Consider the following 19,046-nt stretch of genomic DNA (forward strand, 5'->3'; position numbering starts at 1 on the left):
AAACTGGGGTCAGGAATACCCCTCTTTGCAAAGGGGATCTCTTCCTGTTTGCCTATGTCAGGCTCAGATATGGGTCATGGAACTATTGTCCTCTGACGCCTCTGTTTCCCGAACAAACCCGGGCGAGAAAAACACTGACAGTTTGAATGAGCGTGTTTGTGTTTGCATTGAAATATGGACTTTTTATGCTCATAGAGTGGGCGGGTTTATGCATTAGTGTGTTTGACATAGCACTGGGCTGGGCTGGAGGCGGCCACGCATGAATTAGATCTGCTTGTCCCCCTGTTTTCCCCCATTGTCCAGAGTCAACAGCGATCTGTCCCCCGTAGTCGGAAGCACCTGTCTCTGTTGCGGCGGACAAAGGAGGATGACCACCTGCTGTGTTTCACTGCGCAGGGTTACCACAAGGTTAACTCATTCATAAGTCTCTATCGCTTCACTCTGAGTGGCTCCTATTAAGCGTTTTTTTGATTGTTCTGCATCTGATGAACTGATAAAGCAGGAAGGAAACTGCTGATCAAGCCTGTCAATGGAGATGACTCTAAATTCTAACATCCTGAGATTGGAAAAACCAGTCTAACATACCAAGATGAAGCGATAATTATGCCCTGTTGGTCAATCAAGGGCCTCTTTTATGCACACAGGAATCCTTTCTTGTCAGCCGATGCATGTTCACATATCTTGTCAGATCAAATTTGGAGGAACACAGTGATGAGTTGGCAGCTTTCTGAAATCAATCAGACTTTCGCAACACGTAGGCTGCTTCACACTTTCGGTGTGGCTGTTCAGACATGACTCGGGATCCATTCTGAGTTCAGCACCTTCAAGAGTCTAATCACAATGTGAAAGGCAGCCAGTGAATGCGCTTCACTTATTACACTTAAGTTATTGCCACTTCTGTCTAATCTGTATATTCGTCCATCCTGGATCCCTCCGCTGTTTTAGCCACACATACAGATGCTAATGTTGGTCCACCAAACTGAATGGTGGACCGATGGATTGCCATGAAACTCTGGATGGACATTCATGGTTTCCAGAGGCTGAATCGTGTCCTTGAATTTTCATCTAACATCATCAACGGGTCATTTTAATTTGTCCAATACTGGATATAACTGACACTCCCATCATCCTCAGCTTGTATTTGGTGCTAATTGACGCATTTTAGCCTCACACAGCAGCTAGCATGGTTGTAGATCCACCACCACCACTGTGCATATCAATCTATGGTCTAAGGATAGAGGCTGTCACATGTTGTAGAGACTGTATGGATAAAAAAAAATGTGGTTCAGGGCTGTATACTGTAAATAAATTTGACTTGATTTGAGCATAATGCCCCTCTTTCCTGTGTCCAAGGCTTTCTTCAGCAGACTAGCAAAGATAACTTGCTCAACCCTTTCTGCCACTGGTTTATGCACAGCATCCGGGAGTCTGGGTCGCACATAATGTGCTTAATGTGGCAATTTCCTCCAGTAATATGCAATTTTATTTTTAATCACAAACACTATCATCAGCAATGGGGTATAACCATATTCCTTTTACAATCTCACAACAAACCCCATCAAAAATCTGCCAGAGTCAAGTCACAGTCCTGCGACTTAATAACAGTCGTCCAAAGGGATCCCTGCGCGACAAAACAATACACAAGCAATAATAAGGACGCTTTTAAATACAGAGATCACAGGACACAGCTTCCTGCCTCTTTCTCTCGTTCGGCTGTCATTAGCCGGGGCCTGGATAATAGTCTCTGCTCTGTCCTGTGTGTGATGTGGTGGAGGGTCAGTCCAACCTGGCCCCTCAGATGTGCTCAGACAACAGGATGTTATTGAGGATCCAGTCAGGGAAATTACAGCATGCACGGAAGACGGATGTGATTGGTGCACAAATTATAGGAAATGCTTAATGCGTTTGTCATCGGGTATATACGGTATGTTTGCTCACTAAAGTAATGTCGGTTCATGTTCGAGGCTGTGCCAGCGTGGTTAATGCTCAGGTTAAGGCGAAATACGGTGACTAATATCGTCTGTTGATCACTGACAAAAGAGCAGCCATTCATTTTTATTTGAACTGTGCAAACAAGTCCAATGTTGTCCAGTGGTGACTTCATTTCTGTCTGTGTCAGGATCTAATGAGGTTCTGTCAGTATCTATTCAGACGTACAGTCATGAGCTCTTTCAGCAGCAAAAACACATGATAGGAGCAACAATAAGACCAAGTCAGTCACCCTGGGCAGAAGGGAAGTTTGTCATTGTTTGTACTGATCATGTTGAAAAGGGAAAGAGAGCACTCAGGTTACCCAAAGCCAACTTGGTGAAAGAGCCGAGGATAAAAGGACAGTTTTACAGCAGCACAACCTTCAGGAGTAGAGTGTCTTTGATTGCTTGTGCGTGCACCTTGGCATATTTATACTAACAGTAAACCGATGGCACAAGTAACTCCAGTGAAAAGAAAAGTTGATGTCATTGCCTGAAAAGAGATCTCTATCTTTCAGTCAAAGCAAGTTGTATCTCTGGTGTTTTTCCTCGTCGTCAAACTTGTCTGCACGCTCTTTCCGCCTACACTCTGATCTCAAATCTGGCCAAAGTCTGACAGACACTTCTCTACACCCTCACCACAGACATATGGAGAGACTTTCTTGTCTTAATTAGTTAGGCAAGGGCGAGCTAAGCGGGAGAACAAAGCTGAGATCTAATGACACTTTGACTTCAGCTGGAGACGTGGTTTGTGATCAGTGAGGTAAAATCTGCACTGGCCATAGAAGCAGGGCTGGAAAACACGAGTCCCCCTTGTCATTACACAAACACACACCACCAGTGTGCGTCCATCATCTCGTCTCTTGGCGTCCTTTTCTCTGGTTTGTCTTTGAACCTCACCTGCTTTGTTTTCTGGGTTTGTCCGCGAAAAGAAGAGGAGGAGGGCGCAGGAGAGAAAATGAACGTATCGCTTTGCGTGCAGACGGATATTACCCTTTTAAAAGCAAAACAAATATGTGTGTGTGCATGCCCTGTAATTTTGCTGTTGACATGTGCACTTACAGTGGGGATCCGGGACCCTGGTAATGACTGGGGCAGGTAACACTGGAGACAGGTGGAGGACAGTGCTGTCTGACGGGTCCTAAAATAGAGAGAGTGTGTGTGTCGTTGCGTGAGTGTGTAGGAGTGTCACACACAGGCTGAAATGTGCAGACAGACACAGTGGCACCTGGTGATGTCATTGATATTGTCACTCAGTGGTAGTAAAGTTCCCCTTTTATGATGGACACCATTCCTGAGCAGGCGACTCAGGCCATTTAAACGTGCTGTATTGTGCTCTTGCTCAATGAGGAAATTACAGTATGGCACAGGGCCTCCAGTGACACACAGTGCTTGACTCCGACACATATGTCTGAAAGGAGTAGTTTGAGAATTACATGAGAGGATCGATACCTCTCTCGTATTTGTCATCGTATCGGCTGCAACAGGGAGAAAGCTAGCTTAGCTTAGCATAAAGACTGGAAGCAGGGGGAAAGAGCTAGCCTGGCTCTGTCCAAAATACCCCTTTAAGCATTTTAAAGCGCTCATAAAGTGAACTTAACAATCTGTCTACATGATGCTGAAAGTATCTCTGTAGGTGAAAACTCTCGTATCATCTTGAGCCATCGTGTTTGATGTTGCGGTACCGCTTTGCTGAACAGGTTTCACTTGACTCTCTGTCTGATAAGGATTATTTGAAGAGCGGGAGGGGGATCGGTGTCACTCACACAAGGCGAGGTGGCACACAGTAAGGAATGTGCATGCATGAATACGCATAGACACAAGCATATTGCATCAAGACATGCAGGGGTCACAGTCTGCCTTTCTGTATGTCTTTATTTGGGATGCCAGGAAGTTGTGTGTGTGTGGGTGTGTGTGTGTAAGAGCGAGAGAGAGTTAAGGGAAACTCTACCCTGTGCCGGAGTGTGACAGCACGGATCAGGTTTACCTCTGTTTGTTCAGTGGCCGTCCAGAAATATGGCAGGAATCTGAGAACGGCAAGCTACCCAAGGCTGACTGAGCCGAGTCGGCTTGCTGCTCCTGAGAGACAAATGGACACAGACAGCCACATATATAAAGACAGACATACTCACACACACATTCTCAAAGGAAGAATGTGTATTTCTACAGCGTATGTCACCATTTCTCACTAGATAGTACCAGTTTTTTCTTCCGTTGGGTAAAACATCTTAAGCTCTGCAGCATCTGTAAGAGAGAGTGTGTGTTTGTCGGAGTGACTGAGTGTGTACGAGTTTGTGTGCATCCTTCCCGGATGATGCGTCTCACTGGTGGTCATTATTACAGTCTGCCTTAGTAATCAAGAGGAAGACAAAACAATGTGAGGAGACTTTTAATGCAGGCAGGTGTGGCTCCTGGGGGTCAGACACTTCCTCAGCTGCACGGCTAAGAATCTGGTGTTCAGTAGAAAACCTTATTTATTTTATTTCCTTTTAAGTTTTCAGGTGACTCACATTTATTTGAAAAACCTTGAGCTGGTAAAAAGCAGAAAGGCAAATAATGGGTGTGTGGTAAGGGCAATAATTATATGACGTCTTTGGGCCGATGGGTTTAAAGTGCACAGTCTCTGCAGTATTTGTTATTAAAGGTCAGCTAACCAGAAAGTTTACATCAGTATTAGTAATCAGTTGAGAAGACAGACAGATAAACAGAGCTGACAGAACCGAAAGCAAGTGTGGGAAAAAGGAAGCACTTCACTCGAGACCAAATAACCAGAAAGGATGTTTTTCTTGTTACAGTAGCCATGATGAAATCAAGGGTCAGCCACAGTGGGTCGAGTTCTCAGGGCAGGATGGTGGAGCTCTCGTGTGTCTTAAACACGAACACATCTTTTTCTCATGCTCAAAAATTATTAATTGATATAAACTTTTAATTGTCACCGGTGTACTACACATGACAAATACAAGAGATGAAGCTGTTTGAGGATACGTTTCGTTTTACTCAAAATTAGGGTGAAAAACAGAGTAATTTAATATTCTACAATAACAAATTTTGTATCTCATGACAACTATGAAATCTTCTTGAGGACCAGAGTGAGACGGGGTTGAAAAAGGCTTGTAGGTTTTTGGTGAAACAACTGTTTCCGAGCTCATTATCTCAGGATCAGAAAAATTTTATCATTCACTTCAACTCAACATGTCTGACAGGTGGATTTCATGGTAAAAGTGTAATATCTGTCTGCACGCATGAACGAACAGCTGGAAAAACATCTTCACTAACCATGCATGTGGTTACTATGACATAATGATTTCTATGTCATTTTGTGGTCGTTATAACTGATCAGTGCAGCAGCAGCTGGATGAACCGTCTTCAAACCTGACCCCAGAACAGCCTGTGTGTCGTACAGTGTGTTTGGTAACTTTCTTCCCTGCCGCTTTCAGACTGCGTGCACACAACTCATCTTCACCTCACACCAGTGTGAAGCCTACAGCGCACTCTGCCAACAGTAATTACATTAAATTAGACCTATCTAATTTAAAACCTGAAGAGGTAGTGCCGGTCTCAAATTGAAGTAAAATTATAAAAAAATACACCCAAGGTGACTGACTTGATTACATTTCCTGGCATTAGATTAGCATTATGGTCTACTGGATGGACATTTAAATGAAAACACTGTTTGTGCAGGTGACTGACCAACCTTTGGGTGTCCGTGTGTGTCTGCAGGCAGTGTTGGACATCTATCTGTCTATCATCCACAGGTTGCAGACATCTGCACTGCGGGTCAGCTGAGTACATTGATGGCGCTTTCTCCTCAACTCTGTGGGTGGTTTTGTCGGGATTTGAATAGACATCTGTTGTGAAGCGCAGTAGCATTCCTCTTAGCCCTGAAACCATGATAATAACCCTTGGCCTGTCAACAAGAGATCATCCACCAGTTGAGTGGAGATCGTCGGAGGACTAGGTGGGTGGTGGCTGCGCCGCAGTGCTGACATTTATTCACATTCGCAAACGAAATGGAAAACGGGGGAAAAGAAGATGGAGAAAGACAAATTATATCTCTGTGTTTCTCTATTCATTAAGTTCATATTGCTCCCGTCATGCCAATAAAGCATCTGACCTCAGTGGAACTGTCAGACGGGAAGAAATGCACGACTGTGTGTGTGTGAATGTGAGTGTGAGTGAGTGGTTTCTCCACCACAGACTGAATAGAGTGCAGTGTAATGCACAGCAGAGGAACATGAAATGGACGGGGAGGCGGATGAGGCTGACAGGTTGATAACAGCACAGCATGGCGGGGGGAAAAGTGAGGTGAGAGTAGGGGGCTGTGACGACAAGATAGTTGTGATAGAATGCGAAACATTTCTCCTTGAGTCGGCCGTAAAACTTTCGCAAAGGCAGAGGTGGAGGCAGCATCAAGGATTTCAGCTGTAATGGGTTATAAAATGGGCTCAGTCGCAGCCATCTCTGCCACAGATCATTGTCCTCATCCTCGGGGGAGGCGACAGGGAGGGAGTGGTCGCCTTTGGTCCCGCTGTGAGAAATGACCCCAGGCAGGTACAGACTCAAGCCTGGAAATTACAGGGCTTAAGATATCTACATCATTTACAGAGGCCCCAGAGGCATCCATAGTATGTATACAAACAGCTCTCTGTCTTCTAGGAAGACAGCTACTGTTGGCTAACTGTAGATTCTGCACAAAATTTCCTTTCCTTATAAGATATTGTTAAAGTAATCAATCAAACAACACAAACCCCCATATTCTCACTTACCTCAAATGTTACGCATCGCTTTGGATTTAATTCCCCAGGTTTTAACACATCGCTCCCTGAGATTTCAGCGTTCACCCCAGTGCAATGGGGTAACTACGTTTCCTTCCCATAAAAACTATTGTCCTCACTACCCTGGATAATCCACAGAGTATATTGTGGATTACAGTTTTCTGAAGGATTATTTATAGAAAGTAGCTCCACTGAAGCCTTCTGACGGTGAGGTCTGTGGATCATTCAGAATTACAGACACATCGTCCCCGTAGAAGAAAATATAGAAATTAATAAATGTAGTTTTTAAACATTATGAGCACAAGATAAGAAAGTCCATTTAATCTCATCGTGTTGGGTTGAAACACAGTAATCTGAACAAGAACATGACACGAATAAAGAAATAGCACAGACACGATTGAAAAGCTGAACATCCACTTTTGCTCAGTTCAATGTAATGTAAAAGAGTGGCCTCTTTCAAGCATAGATCCAGGTGCTGCCTTGCTTCAGTGGGCATGGACACAGCATGTACATGACCTGTGTTGCATGCCACCTTTCTTTTCTGTCACTGTCGACAATGCGAACTAAAAACACATCCCAATGTATCAGTGTCTCTGCCACTGTCAGCTTGTTCTTCTTGTCCCACGTACAAGTAAACTACATTTCTTCCTCCGTGTGCCGACTCATTGTTCTGCGCTTCTAAGAAGGTCATGTCAAATATCAGGTAGTCAACTACCAGCCAGCCACGTACGTGCCCGTGCATCAAAACATCCACCCACGCGTAGCCAAAGTTCTGAGTGCAGTTGCTGGCCTTCCGCACAAGCCATACGAGAAGCCCTGTTGTCATTATGTGAATTACTCACACAGCACATATGAGTAAAAGATGCAGTAAAGAGACGCTTCTGATAGAGAGGAAGAGGAGGAGGTGGAGGAGTGGAGAGCTGAATGGAAGGTGATGAATGAGATGACTGAAGGCACCGAGAGAGAGCGACACAGCCTGAGAGAAGTGGATTTTAAATTACATGGTGGCTCATGTCAGCAGCCGTAATTAGTAGCTTGGTCAGGTGTGATGAGTGGGACAGGAAGTATGAAAAGGAGGACAAAACACCACAGAAACGAAGGAGAGTCTGCATGGAGCAGAATCCACTTGACACACAGCAATGCAATGCGAACTTCTCTGAAGTGGAGAAAGTGAATGAGAACAGTGTCCCTGGCAAACGCAATGGAAACAAGCACACAGATAAGCATTCAAGGCTGTTGTTCACAGTATGTCGCGTGTCAAGCGCGTGGGTGACGGGTCTGAAAACTCAGGCAATTCTTACACTGGCTGGCGGTGTGCCAAGCCAAATGTTGCCTTTGGAGAAAAGAACAAGGGGAGAGCAGACCGGGGTGAAAGCCGGGCTACAGATAAACTTACAGCATGTCACAAGTATCAACACATTGTGGATCTCACCCCCACTGAGCACTACAGAAGGACAGCTGGACACATGTCTCCTGAAAGGCAAAACACAGGATGAAAACACGCCTGCGTGCACCAGAAAACAGACCGTTCCTTTCATTTATTTTTCATTTCAAGTGATGGCATGTTCCAGCTCTTCTCAGTGGCTGAGCATTAGCAGCTCTTTTTTAAGAACGATGCTGAATGAGTTAATTAAGACCAAGATTAACCCAAAAGCCTGGAGGCCGGGAGATAAAAGTTCTTAATTCATCTTAGTTCAATAGTCTAAATGTTTTCTGGGCGGGACTACAAAGTGTAAACCGTCTATCACAGTGTCCCAATATTGCACTTGTGTGTTTAAGCCAAAGGAAATTCTTATTATTGTCGATTTCAACAGGAGCTGCAGTCAGTAGAAAGAACATTAATCAGCTAGTTTTCAAGTACAAAAGCCAAAACATTTGACAGTCTGGGTTATTAAATGTGAAAATTAGTTTCGTTTCTCTCTCTTAAATCAAATTTTGGGCTGCTGATGGCATCACCTTGTGCTCTATGGTATTGCGATGCTTTATCGACCAAACAATTAATTGAGAAAATAATTGTCAGATTAATCACTGAGGAAAATAAACATTAGTCTTAACCCTAATTTTCACCCCAAATTTTTGTTGTTTATACTCAATTTGTTGATTTACAGGAGACTAAAAAAGTGCTTCTTTTTTTGGAAGATTATGTGTTCAAGACTTCATGCTGATCACTGTATTCCCAGTATTACTCTGACGAAAATCTAATTTTGGTAAGTTTCACACAGTTCTGTCTTAATTCTCTTCTCTCTGAAGCTCCATGGTTTCTGTAGCAGTGAGTCAAACAGGCAACACTCATACGTAGAGTGGAAATGTTGCAGCTGTTGCTGTGATGAACAGTTGGATATTGAATTTCTTCATATTCGCAAAGTGTCACTTTACAAGCTGCATTTTAGTCATTTTAAACTGACAATCTGATCAAGCTGCAGAAGATACAGAGGAAACTGGCCAAATTTGACTCTTCAAGCACGACAGTCAAGATTAAGAACCATTATTCCAGGAACTGTCTTCCTCTCTATGTGGTGACAAAACAGTCTGCTGCATTTAGTCCTACACAAGCTCCCATGTTAAAATCTTAAATTGAATTGATTTGAAATGCTTCCTTCACGCTACACAAATGACCTCATCTCCTCTGTGCTGTGTCCTTGACATCCAATCACAACACAGGTATGTCCAAAGATGAAGTGGGTGACTGTCAGAAAATGAAGATGTATTTGTCTGATCCGGACATAGCTGTGTGACAGCCACTGCACCCCCCTGGAGAAAGCCTCACGCCCCGGGGCAGGAGAATGACACACACACACACACACACAAGCAGTCCAAGGAGGAGTCATGGGGCAAAAGGGGAGGAGGGGGAGGAGGGGGAGGGAGCACTACAGAGGAAAAGGGAGTGTATTTCTCTCTCTCTCGCTCTCTCTCTGTCTCAAACACACACCTTCCCTCCTCCCATGCAAGAAGCAAGAGAAAGAGGCACACGCTCAAGTGTTCAGTCGCGCCGTCCGTCACACACAGGTACACAGGATACCGCGGCTGGACGACAGAGGACAAGAGACAGAGAACAGCCACCGGTTGCTCACAGACGCTCAAGCTTTCAAGGAGGGCACTGACAGCCTGCCCTATGTGTGGCTCCTCCAAAGGCTTCACAGTAAGTGTGCAACATCCTTCTCAAATCATCTTATTCTGATGGCAAATAGAGATTGTGCTAATTATGAGTATGAATTGGAGTTAATTTTTTTTTTTAGTGATTTTTTCATTTGTATTTGCATGACAACACTGTCACGCGAAAGGTAACGTCAAAGTAAGGTGAAGAGTGCTTTCTAGAGTCAACCTGTTACATGGTAGTCGTGCGAGCCACAGCTGGGCGTCCGTGACTCATGTCTTGATTTTGAAAATATTTTTTATGCTGTGTCACTTGGTTTGATGGTTTCGCACTGAGCTGTCGTGCTTGTGACAGTCATTCCGAGTCAGTTGCGGTGACACACTTCAGAGAAGAATAGGGTGAAACATCGTCCATAAATCTCATCTCTCTGCACTTTTATTTGCCTCCTTTTTGTTTTTTTCTTCTCCCCGCAGAATAACTTTCTGTCACTGCAGAGCATGAGCCACGGTTTCATATGTATGTCAGATTTTTGAGTGAGTTTTGAAGGATTTACCCTTTAAAGAACATCAAAAAGGGACATCTTGGCAAAGCTTTGTTCACATGTGATTGTGCAGGATTTAGGAAGTTTTCAGTTAAGTTTTGAGTTGAGTTTGGTCTCACTTCAGGAGAAAACACAAGTCACATGAGCGCTTACTAAATATTACCAGCCGCAAGACCTTATCTGTCACTATCTGAGAGACAAACTGATGAGTCTGAAAAAGGAAGTTCTGAGCATTGTCTGCTAATCACAAGCCTTCTTCTCTTTCACTCTTCACTACTTCACTGTTTCATCCCGTCAGTCGGGGCGCTCAGCCTTTGTCAGAGCTGAGGTACCTGACGACAATCTTCCTGAGAAGGGAGGGACAGTAGCGGGGTAGACAGAAAGAAAGAGAAAGAGTTTGGACCTGGCTGAGAGCCAAGTCCCAGGCAGTTCAGAGGAAGTCTGGTCGATTCACTGGGAGCGCTTATTTCCTTGTGAAAGTGGTCCTGCTCCGGGGCTGACGTGCACAGGAACCTCCCTTATAGCCCAGGGGCTGTGATTTGGAGAGTCACAGGATGTGTGAGACAGTGGGGGCAATGGGGCAGCAAGCATGAAGGTTCCACTTTGAAGTTTGTTTGTCCGGTGGTAGCAGTGGATGGGAAAGTTAGATTCTCCGCCGCTTCTCCTCCTCCGTAACATCCCCATCTTGCCGCTGCCTCCTCTGTGTCACATCTTGCACTCTGGAGTCTAATTTTAGCTCCATTCAAAACCTGACTTCCCTTGGTACTTCAGCTGTTGCTTGTATTGTCTGTGTTTTTCCCTTAAATTGTGACACAAAGGGAAAAGTTAAAAAGGTGTCTCCTCAAAGCCGGACTCATCTATTTCGCAACACGTTTCCCTACTTTATGTCTGCATCTTTTGTTTAGGCCTCGCCCTCTCAGTGCACCACAGCGATGCTAACCTCAGAAAGGTCACCGCCAAGCTCAGGGATCATAACAGCAGCGATGCCAGAAACGCAGGACGTGGACATGACGTCATGGAGAGAAGCAGACTTTGAGGAGAAGTGCACTTACATCGTGAAGGACCAACCTCTGGAGGAAGAGTCTGAAAACAACGGCCGGACACAAGCTGAGAGGTCCTTACCCAGAAACCTGGCCCTGAAACGCTGTCACAACTCTGCAGAGGTAAGCACACTTCCTTGTTTGCGTGTTACTCAAATTGTCCAAGAAAGTGGAGCATAAAGGAGTTGTTTTTTTTACAACCAAAGCAGGAAAATGATGCAGAAAAACAAACCCCTTACATATCTAAGTGCCTAAGCATGTGCTGTAGTTGTTTACGTTTTGTGTAACCCGCCGAGTCTTTGCGTCACGCCAACATCCTTCCATCCACTCGTCCATCCTCAGGCGGGAAGTACTTGACATGTTGTTGTCTAATTTCAGCCTTTCCTTTTCCAAAGAGAGAGGCAAGCCCCCCTCAGCACACAGCCCGGGGTCTCTATGATTAGTAGCTACCTCAGATTCCCAACCCTTTGTCCCAGGACACAATTACACTGTAAAGTGGAGCACCCTCCTTATGGATAACGCCATAAACGATCTTCTGGATTGAATGTGTGGCAATTACAGCGATTTAAAGTGGATGTTAGTTCATGTTTAACTGGATGGACAAGGGCTAGGAAATCACAAGTAGTGAGGGAGATAAATGATAAAAGATTAACCCAGGTGACTATTCATGAAAAGGAAACACTCAAGTAAGATTCAGGTTGAGCCTCTGGACCTGAGAAATAGCAGTCAGGCGAGATCAGAGGAAGCAGACGTCTTTAGCAAAATACCTGTACTACCGCCTTGACCTTTTAATGAGGTCTGTCTGGAGCCTTGTTGAAGGAAGAGCAAAGAGCAGGATATGTTACAGTAATCTGTGACACAAGGGCACCTCAAATGGAGCTCAGACAAAGCCACTGAAAGCAAGGATAAATAAAAGTGGAGAAACACTGTGGCTGAGCATGCAGCGGTTGACACAGCGGCAGACACCATGCCAGTATTGCTCCAAGATGAAAGAGAGAGCACATTAGTATTGCTTTAGGGGATCTGAGCACGGAGCTCAAGGTGCAGTTGACTGGTCCGGGTGTGCCTGTGACACCTTATACTCTCTTCCACACCCTGGAGGCTTGAGACAGAGGGGTGAGTTTCACACCTGGAGGTAACCGAACAAGAGTAGTGGTGAAATTTTAATATGGTAGAGAAACTAAAGATAAGTCAGGCTATTGGCTTATGAAATATTCAGCGTGTGAAGGAGCGGACACATTCTGTCACAGCCTATTTTCTCGGCAAAAGATTTGTCTTTGCAGCAAATATATGACAATAATAACATGTAATTGCTTGGTTAATTATTTCCTTTTTCTGGAGACTGTCATTCTCTGGGGACAATTTTCCAGTGAATTGACCTGATCCTTTTTGTTAATCACCAAGAAACAAGCCAAGGGTGGAGAGTCAGATAAGAAAGGCTGTATTCCCAAGAATCTCATCCCTCTAATTATGTTTTTCAACCCTGAGTGCATCCGACCGCTTCCTCGGGCCTCCAATTTGCGAGCTACTCTGTTGTTTGATGATTTCATGTCCTGCTTGCCGAACAGGTGCTCGGGGTGACCAGTAAGGAGCTGATTCCAAAGGGGACGCGTTTTGGCCCTGTGGTGGGGGAAAGCTACACCAATGAAACGCTACTGAAAGATGCTGACAGGAAGTACTTCTGGAGGGTAAGTGGGCTGCATGTGAGTCTCTAGATTGTGTGTTTGCATGTGAAATTCATCAGTGTGTGTGTGTGTGTGTGTGTGTGTTTAAAAAGCGCTCACATCCTGTATCTCCATCTGGAGACGCTGCTGTGGCTGTGGTGTGGCACGAGTTAGCAGTTGTGGTCAACGTCTGACATCCTGTGAAAGTATGACTCTGCTTGCCAGTGCTGGCCTATCTTTAAATGCAGCTAGATCAGATGGGTTTAATGTGCATGCATGCCTTGCCAGTGCTCTGCATGGCTGTCTGAGGCCACACAGACAGCTGTTTGGTTTCAGTGACGCAGCGGTTCTCCTCTCTCTCCGCTTCTCTCGGCAGTGTTATCACTGCCAGTAAATACACCATACACATGTCCGCACTTCTCCAGATTCACAAACTCTCACACTGACTAAGCAAGGAAGTGGCTTTGAGCCTGAGAACTGCTATGTTACAAGTCAGCCGCATCAGGACATCTTCCATTACACACAAGCGTCTGTGTGACCTTACGGTTTAGAGTCAGCAGCCTTGAAATCATGCAAGTCCGACCAAAGCTTGCGACAGCCATAATTGGGTGAAGAGCAGACAGCAGAAAGTTCAGTTTTATAGACCTAAAGAGAGGGAGGAGTGACTAAATAAGCTCAGATTTAAATTGCTTTTTAAAAGGTCAGCAGATGCAGTGACGATTCCACCGCTAAGGCGACAGGTGAGAGTGTCAGTGGGCGAGATAGTAAACCCAATACTACAATCCAGTCATACAGTGAAATTCTTGTTCAGGGTTTTGAACATCTAGATGCTACTCTCAGCTGAAAGAACATACAGTATTTACCATAAAGGCACCAGGAAACCTGACATCATGGTTTCAGATTCAGAGCATGTCACGATCATGATTTGTCATTGTCAACTGAACGGACTCTCATCGTCTTACCTCTCACACTGTAGGTCTTCTTGGAGGGGCATTTACACCACATCCTAGATGGCTTGAATGAGGAGCGGAGCAACTGGATGCGCTATGTCAACCCAGCTTGTGCTGTGGAGGAGCAGAACCTGGTTGCATGTCAGAACGGTTTGGACATCTATTTCTACACCATCAAACCGCTTCAGCCGGGCCAGGAGCTTCTGGTGTGGTACTGCCCTGAATTCGCACAGCGCTGTAGCTACCCTCCACTGGGCCAACTGGCTATTGACAGTACTGGTAAGTGTGTGAGTTGCATTAGTTTCCATTTAGGAAGGTGCAAGGACTGTTTCTGGACACCTTTAGGTAACAGGAACTGTTCTTGTGCCCAGGCTTTGAGACATATCTGTCATTGTGGAGTAAGGCCCCAAATCAAAGTGCCGGCCGGCCGGTGCGCTCTTTGTGTGGGTGTTTAAGAAGTTACTCAGTCACACCCACAGCCCTTTTGTTGAGGCTGGAGACAAAGGAGGAGAGTGGAGTCCTGAAAGCAGAGAGGCTCTGGCTCCAGGTATAGCTATAGTACCTGAGTAAGATGAGCCCAATATCAGGACTTTAGGCACTGTTTCAGTTTTTTCTTTAACTCCACATAGAAACACAGCTGGCAGCTCTTTGACACACAAAGCATTTGGCTTTCATTCACAAACACAAAGAGCGCACATGCTAGCAGAGAGACCGCATGCACAAAATACTCAGGCTCACACACATGCTCGCACACAAGAGGCTGCCTGAGGTGCTGACAGCATTCTGGCATGACTCCCCTTATTTATTTGGCTCTTAAGGAGGAAGAGAGGTAGGAAGCGCTCCAGTGACTACTTGAACTTCCTGACAAGGCGGCCCGCTGACAGATTGATATCTCACTGAGTGTTGGCTGTTTGTTTGCTGAGAGCTGGCCTCTCAGGAGAGGGGGATGGGTGACACAGGGGAGTACACAGTCGATAGGGGTTACTCTATGTTTGAGAGGGCTGTGGTTAATTCATCCAAGAGTAGGTGAAATGTACAAGCATACTTCTGTATTTTGTTTTCCTCTGTTTGTCAGCTCGTGTCCTTTGTCTCTATTCTGAAGTCAGTGAAGTAGAATCTCTCCTCGTGACTTCTTGGGTATAAAGTTGAAGGATTTGCTCAGATTAAATCCAGATTTGGATCAAGATTTCATAAATGTGACTCATGTGGACAATTCAGGGGAAAATAAATAGAATTTAGAGGTCAGTGGATGTGCTGTCAGTGGTATATTTTCCACTCCATGAAGCATTTTTTAGGATTATTTATGTCTGGGTGAAATCTGTGGGTCATCAGTCACTTTCAGATAAAAAGCAGTTTCTTATTCTGTGTATCCTGTCCCGCTTGTGATGGAAAATACTTACATCTGGCCAGCTCTCTAATGCAAATAACATACTGTACCGGGTAACTCCACACTATCTGTTTCCTGATCAGATGCCTTGTGTTTCACATGCGGTGACTACTTTCATAGAGAACCAGGGCAAGTTTGGGAGACAGATCACAGATCTTATAGTCTTTAAAGCATAAGTCAACAGGCTGGACCGAAAGTAAAGATGCACAATGACCTCAACCAGGAACTTGCGTGATCACGTCAATGTCATGAGTGTATGCATCACTCAACCGAACGATGACACTGTTGCTAAAATGATTTCTCCTGTTTCTGATATCATGTCTCTATTGTTCATTTGTCCCACAGAACAGGAGAAGACAACAGGGAAACGAGGACACAGCGTCTCTGAAATTCTCAGAAAGGAGCCTTCCAAATCCCTGACAACCTGCCCCAGAAGACCTCCGTCTCAGACCGTTTTTCCCCTGTGCCCACGTGTTGTCTACCCAATCCAGCCACACTCAGAACCTATCCATGGCCACACATATGCAACTCTACCATCTCTGCCATGCGGTAGCCCTCCAGCTGCCAAAAGGCCAGCTTTAAGTAGTCCTGTCCCCTCCAATTTGCACTTCACCTTTCAGCACAGTCAAGGCCCTGTTATAGCCAAACCTTACCAAGAGCCATCTGTGCCTGATCGAGTCCATCCTGCTCTGAGGCACGCCCCCTATCTGCTGCCTCACTACTCACTCGGCCTTAACAGCATTCTACCTCACTCATACCCATACTACAGTGATCGACTGAAGCCTCACTTAGCACTCTCATCTCATTTACTGCCTTTTGACGGCTATGCACACTTCCTCCATCCTCTGGCCAATGCACACAAAGACTTGGCACTTGCACTATCCAACACCAAACAAGACCTCATTCTTTCACCAACCAGTGAGCACAAAGACAACAAGGACCTCACATCCAAAAGGACAAACTACCTCAGGATGCCCTCAGATGACCTCAGAGATTTCAAACACTGTCCTCCCAGCAATGTCAATGCAGACTTCCCCATACCTGCCACATCCAGTGCCTCATCCATGGTCACCTCACTCCGCAGAGCATTGCCTTCTCTCGCGCCCGGAGGATGCTCACCACCAGTGGGCATGGCAGCCTTTTCTGACTGCCTCCCTTCCAAACCCACCTCTGCCGCTCAGAGAAACACTGAGGATGCAATGGACCTCAGGAAGACCAAACAAGGGGGGCAGAATATTGGCTATAAGACCCTGTCTTACCCCCTCACCAGGCAGAATGGAAAGATCCGGTATGACTGCAACATCTGTGGAAAGGTCTTTGGGCAGCTGTCCAACCTCAAGGTTAGTTCTTCTTCATCATATTAGGAGGAAAAGATGGCAGCCACCAGCTAAATATATGACTGCAAACTGACTTGTACAATATTTTGAGCTTAACAGATTAAATAAATGTAAATACTCATCTCTGACATGCTGTCCTCAGGTGCATCTGCGAGTGCACAGCGGAGAGCGTCCTTTCAGGTGTCAGACCTGCAGTAAGAACTTCACTCAGCTGGCCCACCTGCAGAAACACTACCTGGTTCACACAGGAGAGAAGCCTCATGAATGCAAGGTATGGCTACAGCCATAAAAGACATGGTTTGACATTTTGGGAACCTCACATTTGTAATATGTAGTTGGAGCCAGCAGTCAGTTATCTTAGCGCAGCATAAAGACTGGAAACAGGGGGAAACAGTACCAAATGTGACTGAGTCAAAAACATGTTCTCCTTGGCTCTGTTTCAACACAGGTGTGCCACAAGCGATTCAGTAGCACTAGTAACTTGAAGACCCACCAGCGGCTACACTCAGGTGAGAGGCCGTACCAGTGCAAGCTCTGCCCGGCCCGCTTCACACAATTCGTCCACCTCAAGCTCCACAAACGCCTCCACACCGGAGAACGACCTCACAGGTGTCCTCGCTGTCCCTGTGCCTATCTCCACTACTGCAGCCTGCAGGTGCACCTCCAAGGCTTCTGCCCTCTCTCCCCCTCGGCCTCCCACAGACACTCGCCAGAGGAACTACACAGAGTCAACTCAGAGATTGAGAGGTTTGACATGAGCGAGGCGGCAGAGCAGCTCGAGGCCATGGCTGCAGAGGCCGAGGACAAGGGGAATGTTGTTGACCTAATAAAGAAGATCGAGACTCATACGTCCGACCACCAGGACGGTGCCAGAGAGGAGACAGAGCGGAGCATCTGCAAAGCAAAGGAGCGTTCTGCCGTTCAGCTGCATCACGGCAGCCCTCTACCTCTGCATCCAACCAGCATCAAGCTGGAGTCACGCTGCATATCAGAGCCCTAAGACAGCCTTGCTAATCCAGCTATATAATCCTTACAGGTCAACTCAGCAGCTGTCTGTTACTGCCCTATTTGAAGTAAAGCCTTATCTCAATCATGGATTCCCTAGACTATTCTCTACGGAGGCTGCAGTGTGTGAAGAATCAAGACTTTACCAGCACGGCCTGGGACCAGTGGCTTGATTGATTTATTAATGCAAACGACTTTGTTAATTTATTCTGTTGCTAATAATCTAAAATGTATAAAAACAGAGATTTGTGACATTTTATGCTATTTGTTTTGTATCTCTGGAACATCAAAGAACAACAACTAAATATGTGATTATGCATAAAAAAGTTTGTCTTTTTTTGTGGTTTCACTGTGCGAGATTGTGGTTTTCTGTGTGTGTGTCGTAATTACACTGACACTCAGTGTACAGGCATGACTTTTTAGTGTTAGTGAGCAAAGTGTTCAGATAACAACACAGAGGAAACCTCAGATGTTTGTGTGCAACATATTAACTTGCTTTCGTGTGTGTGTGTGTGTGTGTGTGTGTGTGTGTGTGTGTGTGTGTGTGTGGAGCGCTGACGTGGGGAGTTGGTGACGTAGATAAACATCCTGTTATGAGTGTGGGGATACTCACCACCAGTAAGTGTGAACCCTTCACCCCGTAAAAAAAAGCAACACTCATCATCTTCAGTATTAACAAGATCCTGCTCCTAATTTTGTACATGCACTTCCATATTTTAGTTTCGGTATTAATAAGCTGCCAGACAGTAAACCCACACCAGATGACTGTGCTGTTTATTCCGAGATATAAAAACAAAGGTGTGAGATTATTTCTGAGAGGCATTTCCAGCCATGTCTAAGAAAAACCTATGAATGCTGCACAAGCACAACATATGATAACACATTGTGACAGAGGGTCGGTCACGCTCTGTGACTTCCTGTGCAGGCCTGGGATCCTCAGATTACAATTTAAACAGGGTGTCAGGTTGTGTATTGTTCAAAGCGGTCATCAAAAGAGGAGATCACAACTTACAGGGGATCTTCAACGGCGGTGACACACTCCTGATCAGGTCACAGCGCGCCCACCAGCTGGCCTGGGAGTGACCACAGCTATGGTAAAATGGAAGAAGAAAGCTCCAACAATAAAATATTATTTATCTGTTAACAGACTGCTGAATAATAATAATTAAAACACACACACACACACACACACACACACACACACCACACCCTGCAGACCTTTATCTGTATGGGAGGAACTTCAGACTGATCAATCAGTATCAATCTATCATGAGGAAATAAGT

General features: G+C 45.4%; 1 protein-coding gene across 2 annotated transcripts; it reads left to right on the forward strand.

Annotated features, from left to right (window-relative positions):
* The first annotated feature begins 9,680 nt into the window (after positions 1-9,680).
* prdm1c (PR domain containing 1c, with ZNF domain) lies at positions 9,681-18,083 on the forward strand. 2 transcript variants are annotated; one of them, XM_076756393.1, is made up of 7 exons: positions 9,681-9,884; positions 11,286-11,543; positions 12,989-13,108; positions 14,061-14,313; positions 15,767-16,761; positions 16,901-17,029; positions 17,207-18,083. In XM_076756393.1, the coding sequence occupies exons 1-7, from the start codon at positions 9,858-9,860 to the stop codon at positions 17,756-17,758; spliced, it is 2,334 nt and encodes a 777-aa protein (XP_076612508.1). In that variant the 5' UTR covers positions 9,681-9,857; the 3' UTR covers positions 17,759-18,083. The 2 variants fall into 2 exon arrangements, with proteins under 2 accessions (XP_076612508.1, XP_076612509.1); XM_076756394.1 differs by having other exon boundaries at positions 14,061-14,321; positions 15,778-16,761; positions 17,207-17,940.
* The last annotated feature ends 963 nt before the right edge of the window (positions 18,084-19,046 follow it).

The sequence above is a fragment of the Chaetodon auriga genome, chromosome 18 (assembly GCF_051107435.1).
Source record: "Chaetodon auriga isolate fChaAug3 chromosome 18, fChaAug3.hap1, whole genome shotgun sequence".
Lineage (NCBI taxonomy): Eukaryota > Metazoa > Chordata > Actinopteri > Chaetodontiformes > Chaetodontidae > Chaetodon > Chaetodon auriga.

Excerpts from the sequence above, each read along its gene's own strand:
- prdm1c (XM_076756393.1), top strand. The coding sequence starts at position 9,858 with ATGTGTGGCTCCTCCAAAGGCTTCACA. Across the intron at positions 14,314-15,766 it reads ACTGGCTATTGACAGTACTG|AACAGGAGAAGACAACAGGG; the intron begins GTAAGTGTGTGA and ends TTTGTCCCACAG. Across the intron at positions 17,030-17,206 it reads AGAAGCCTCATGAATGCAAG|GTGTGCCACAAGCGATTCAG; the intron begins GTATGGCTACAG and ends GTTTCAACACAG.